The sequence below is a fragment of the Ambystoma mexicanum genome, chromosome 11 (assembly GCF_040938575.1).
Source record: "Ambystoma mexicanum isolate Mex_15411 chromosome 11, UKY_AmexF1_1, whole genome shotgun sequence".
Classification (NCBI taxonomy): Eukaryota; Metazoa; Chordata; class Amphibia; order Caudata; family Ambystomatidae; genus Ambystoma; species Ambystoma mexicanum.
In genome coordinates this window covers 187,443,035-187,449,034 of record NC_090934.1, presented here as the reverse complement: position 1 = coordinate 187,449,034, position 6,000 = coordinate 187,443,035, and the positions used below count along the sequence as shown (strand labels likewise).

General features: G+C 50.3%; 1 protein-coding gene across 5 annotated transcripts in view; it reads left to right on the top strand.

Annotated features, from left to right (window-relative positions):
• The first annotated feature begins 263 nt into the window (after positions 1-263).
• LOC138503205 (uromodulin-like) overlaps positions 264-6,000 on the top strand; it is an 895,795-nt gene continuing 890,058 nt past the window's right edge. For 2 of the 5 annotated variants that reach the window (XM_069622791.1, XM_069622789.1), the window contains exon 1: positions 283-574. In XM_069622791.1, coding sequence (XP_069478892.1) covers positions 496-574 — 79 coding nt within the window. In that variant the 5' untranslated portion in view covers positions 283-495. Of the gene's footprint in view, positions 575-6,000 lie in introns of all 5 variants that reach the window. The other 3 variants (XM_069622787.1, XM_069622786.1, XM_069622784.1) reach the window with 3 other exon arrangements.

Below are 6,000 nucleotides of genomic sequence, written 5' to 3'. Positions count from 1 at the left end.
TCAAAAGATTGCCTAATATTATCAGATGCAGTGCCAATAAGTATTTAAAGTCGCACAGAAGGCCCCAAATGCTCTCTCCCACCCAAACCCCATAATCCCCTCCCCGCTGATCCATCATCAGGCCAGCTCTTTGGGAAATGCCCAATTGGCCCGTCCCAGCTTGTAGAACTGCCCTCATGCTGACACAAAAATGATTGAAATGTCTGTAAAACAGGTCTGACAACCCTTTGGCCTCGGCCGTGAGAGATGGTGTATCACTCTCCAGTGTCTTCCTGTTCCTTTGCTCATTGTCCCTCTCTCGTCGCTCGCAGTGTCTCCTCCAGCCCCCTCCTTTCTCACGTGCCCCTCTTCTCACGCGCCTCCCTTTACCTGCCCCAGCAGCACCGCTGTCACGTAGTTCCTTGCTCCCCTCGCTGCTTCTTGTCGGTAGACGTTTCCTCGTGGAGGCAGTGACAGTCTTGTTTCCTCAGCCGGTTGCGGGGCCTGGAGCAGAGAATGACGCACTCAGAGATGTGCCTTCTCGTGGTGCTCTTTCTGGTCGCCTTCTACGCAGAAGCAGCAGGGCAAACAACAGGTATGTTATCAATGTACTCACTCAGCAGTGAGATGGCCTAGGGAAGATGGTCGCACCTAAGAAGCGGTCCTCTGCAGTTTACAACACATTTTACTTAGGTCTTTGCCTAAAATATATGCCAGCACTGCCACCAGGCAGCATTACTCTCTAGAGTAGAGTTGTAAACCATAGGTCCTTATTTGAAATACTATTAGACTTCAGTTGCTGCAGTGAGTTTGATACCTTTTAGTGAATACTTTGAGAGATGTGAAGTCATTGGCAATAACTATTTGCAGTGTAAAACTAAAAGGATTCTCAGCAATTCCAGACCATAAAAACCATACAGTTACTCAAGTGTTTCTAGGCGCGACAAGGCAAGGAGGGGGGAAACAAAGGGAGGACAAAATAACAATCTTACTAGTCCTCGTGTCTTTCAGATCGCGCAAGTGCCGGGAGGAGAAGTGCCAGGGGAGAGGGGAAGGGGAAGTGCAGTTTACTCACAAGTGCAGACAGGGGGTGGTACATAAGTGCAGAGAGAAGGGGCTGTAGGGTTGCAGATACAGACCCTTAAGTGCTGGGGAGCCCAGAGGCAGTACACGGGCAACTGGACACGCAGGAGCCTGGGCCCGGGTTCAGAGGGTGACCTGTGCACGGAGCAGTCAGGTGCATCAGCAGGGGAGAGGACGAGAGAATGTGGAAGCGAAAAGGAAGGGCCTGAGTTGCTTCCGGAACCAGAGGTGGTTCTGCACAAGTTTGAGAGAGATGAGGAGGCTGTTGCAGAGGGAGGCCCCAGCCGAGGAGATAGATCTGCCCCCAACTCTCAGCTTGGAGAAGCGTCTCACCCTCAGAGAGTCGGAGGTGGGTAAGCGGAGAGCTCGAGAAGGAAGATGTTTTGGAAGAGAAAGTTGGAAGTAGAGCACTCCCAGGCCCCAGAAAGCCTTGTGGATGATGCAGACGGTCTTGAACTTGATCCCTGCAGCCACGGGGAGCCAGTGAAGAGATTTCAGAGCTGGTGAGATACGATCCCTAAGCCTCAGGCCAAGGACAAGTCTTGCAGAGCTGTTCTGGATAAGTTGTAAAAGACGAAGAGTAGAGGCAGGAAGATTTAGAAAGAGGCTGTTGAAATAGTCCAGCCTAGAGAGGACCAGAGCTCTGGAGACAGTGAGCGTCTGGGGGAAATTGAGAAAAGGAATACCTCTGAGGAGGTGCAGCGGATAGTTTGACTTCTTAGAGGAAAGACCCCAGTTGGACCTGAGAGGGTCGGTCCATGAGAAAGGAGGTCAACCAGGCCAGGGCCTGATCAGTAATAGCAAGGTTGTCGCGAACATACTGCCCTCTGGTTGTTTACACCTCCAACAATGTTTATTGCCGGCCTAAAACAGATTTGGTTTTGTGCGGGGGAGGCAGAGGCGTAGCCAGGATTGTCTAACAAGTGGGGGCCGAAGCTTATGTAGTCCCCAGTGACATTAACATCTATAAATGCCCACACAGAGCTGCTGAGTGGGCATTTACAGATTTTGGGTGGATCCTCTGTGTACCTGGACCACATAACATCGCCATGTGGGGAAGCCCACAAAGAGTGGCAGGGTTCTATAGGGATGTTGGTTACCCACGTGTACAAGTTGGAGAGTCATACCAAAGCCTGTTGCACTATAGAGGTGAGGGCGGCGTACATCCGCTGAAGTGTGATCCCATTGCACCGTGCATTCCACCAGCACCTCTCGTCCCCTCTGTTGTGGAGGTGTTGCATGAGTGTGCGTGATAGGACTTGAGACATGGTGCACTATGCCTGGGCAGGGTGATGGCAGAGGGTACTGTGGAGGAGGTCCACATCGGTCCTGACATGCTAATCGTTTGTCCGGCATGGGTATAGGGTCAGATGAGCAATCAGACATATAGTGTCTGGTTCCCTCTGATGTTTCACTCAGGATAGCTGGCACCCAGATACTCCAGTTTAATCTGCTGAGGCAAATGGTTAGAGATCTTGGAGGCCAAACAACCTCAACTCACTATCATACACAATATGGCTGAGGAGGCAGTGGGGCAAAGCTGCCATCTGTGTGATTATGAATGAATGCCTCAAAGTCAGTGTCCCCCCAAAACAATGATGGTAACCAATCACTGTGGTGCCTTGGTTGGCCTGAGGTAGCCAGCCTGTGTGCCGGGAGCATAGAGTGGCTTGCATCAGGACTCATTAGGGGACACAAGTTGGCAACCTCTCTCACCCGTTGTTCAACTCATATTTGTGGGGAATGTGGTGCGTGATGATTTGTAGACAACCTAATTCTGGGTCAGGTGTTTGTGAGTGGCAGAGCAGCTACATCACTGTAATCTGTTAGTAGTTATACTCTCAGGCACAGTTTCATCAATGGCACTGCCGCAGTGCTGGTACCACAAGGGTCTCTATCCTTACTCCTCCTGATGCACCATGGTGTGCACTAGAAACTGCAATTCACCCTGGGTGCACCTGTGGGGATATGGGATGAGCGTTGAGCTCTGTTCCCCCTTTCCGGTAAGCCGAGCAGACCTGATGGATTTTGCCCAACCAACGGCAGAGTGGAAGGACCCAACTCATGGGAGTCAGGGAAGAGAGGGTGGCATTGGTTGCGGATGGCAGCTTCAGCCCGAGACCCTGGATGGAGGCCTTAAGGCAGGCATGTGGTAATGGATGACTGTCCCAGGGTATCTGGTTCTTCGACTGGGCCAAACCTGCCATATGGCCACAGAGTCACATCTGGCACAGCTGTCTCCTACATTTGTCTGCAGCTAGGCTGCATGATAGCAGGTGTGAAATGTCTCCTTGTGGGACAGATGTGTGTCACGAGAGCTGGACGAGCTCCTCCATGCTGGGAAGTGTCCCCAGAGCAGGTGGGGAGCAACAGGCCTGGCCACAGACAGAGAGGCTAAGCAAGCCCAGCAGCTGGAGACCCAGGTGAGTCGCACGGTCCAGTAGGTGTCCCAGGGAAGTGCTACTGGGGCTGGGCCAGGTGGTCATTGGCAACAGCCGGGCTCACATAATCTCCTCGTCTGCTCACATAGACATGCAGTGTGGGTCATCAACAGAAACAGGACTGGGTAAAGAGGTCCTTAATGGGACAGGGTGACTTGACAGCTAGGGTCTATCCAGGCTCTGCCCTCAATTGTAATTGGTACTTGGTTATTTATAACGCGCTTAACACCTGGAGGTTTCTAAGCGTGGACCCCGGGATCGAACATGTGTTGCTTCGTGTCATCTGGTTTACAAGGCAACCACGTTGCCCCTGAGCTATCCTCCCGAGACCTCAACAACTTGGAGGTTGACCCTCCTGAGAGGGCCAGCACTCCTGCCGGTTTCTCTGGGATCATTTACATTACCTCACTGTACAGCATGAGGGCACATATCTCTGCAACGCCTGGTTTGGGGATCCAAACCCAACTCCCTTTCAATCGGCTGAGGTCAATGGAGGCCATCGCCCGTCCCTTCCTAATGGCTCTCGCCCATCTCTTGGGACCGACTTACCCATGTTCAACTGCAGTCCACATGGAACCCTCCTCCACTCCAGCCTTTAAAGTTCTCTTTTGAAATGTTGCCACCAAAATCTGCACCTGGGCCGGTTCCACCCAGATCTTTGCCACAGGCGTCGGTGCGCACCACAGCAGCCCTCCTACTCATCTGAGCTTTTCCCCATGGCTCTCGGCACCGACAACGTGTACTGACAATGGCCTGGTGTGGGCCCGACGCTCCAGCTCTATCCATTTCAGGGCCCGTTGATTAAGTAGGTGAGTTGTCACTCACTCCTTAGAAGATTCCATCTTCCATGGCCATCGTCCTGCTGTCTGTATCAACCAACACATTTTCTGGGGCTTCCCAACGTAACGGGGCAGACAGCTCCACTGCTGGCTCCCCGCTCATCCATGTTAGGCAGAATCACATGCAGTACCCTTTGGGAACACTACATGCAATTAACACTACAAGTGTAAGTACAATTTCACCTTTGGTACAAGCCTGTACTGCACAGTAAAGTGGTAGCGGTGGCTGAGCAGCCAGACTTATCTCAAGAGTTGAGTGAGCAGTAGAACAAGTTACACAAAGGACCAACAAATAAAGTGGTTTAAACAAAAATTTACTCAAGGTTTCTTGGTAAACGAATATACATTTATTTACACAGTCAGTTTGAAAACATTACACTAGCAAGAGCATCTCAATATCATATACTAATAAACCACAAATACACAACCAATAAGAAGCTGAACAAGTTCAGCTGCCCTGGAGTGGGAGCAAAATGGCACTTCAGAAACTTTCAAAAGGGGTAAATAGGCATGGTTATAAGAATTAATAGCACAAATACTTGCATAGGCAGGGCAAAGGGTTTCGGTAAACTACAACCAGCAATTCAGTTCATAGGCCTGGGCCAAAGTCAATGGTTCAGAGTCTTTGTATAGGATAGCACAGTTCTGGTAGTAAAAGGTTAAGTCTTTGCCACGGTTTTAGAAGAATTTGGCTAGGCAAAAAGTTTGATGAATGTTTAGGGAAGGACAAGCGTTAGAAGTTGGGAAAGTTTTACAAACTTTCTCCGTGGCAAAAAAGATTTCCGGACTGCGTTTGCACAGTACCTTTAAAGTGAAGAAGAGTTGTAGCTGAGGCAGTTGTTCCTGGTAGTTGGAGCAGGTCTTGTTCCCACCAAACTCAAGGGAAGAAGTTAACCTTAAAGGGCTTCTCTGTCGATGGAGTTTCAGGCAATTGAGACATGCAGCAGGGATTCACCGGTTGTCCAGAAGTTGCAGCAGTCCTCTTCCTTCAGCTCGTCTTCGGTTCTTTCGTTTCAGTGGTCGACTCTGCTTTCCAGGTCCCAGAGACCTGCTTTTAAACAGTTTTCCCCCATTCATTCCAGCCTGGCTGTCACTCACACAGCAGGGTGGCTGAACTTGTAGGACAGCCAGCCGGCCAATCACGCCAGAGTGCATTCAGATCTCCTAGGAGACTAAGCACAGGGAGTTTCGGGCACCTCCCTCACATCCTGTCCATCCAAGACACTCAGGCGCCAGAGGAGGGCTTCAGCACTGAAGCCCGCCAAAGGCCAACAAACAAAGGGACGAAACATGGTTTGGTGCGCAGAGACAAACACAAGAAGGACCTTTCCTAAAAGAAATGGCGAAAAAAGATGACCGGAGTCTGTTTTTACAGATAGGTCTTGGGTGCCATATTGAAAAACATAGCTGACCTGAATTTTAGCTACCGTTGTTAGCGGTCGGGAAAAATCATGGTAGTTTGATCTAAACCACTGCCACCAGCCATTTAAAGTAGGAAAGGGTAACATTTGACTGTTACATGAGTGTTTTGACTCAGGGGAAGCTAGGCAACCCTCCAGCACTCTATAGGAAGATAGTGTGTGATGGGTCTGTACATTTAAAGAGACTAGTAAAGTCAACTTAACTTTACATGCTCTGGGAGACAGTAGTCAGTCCCA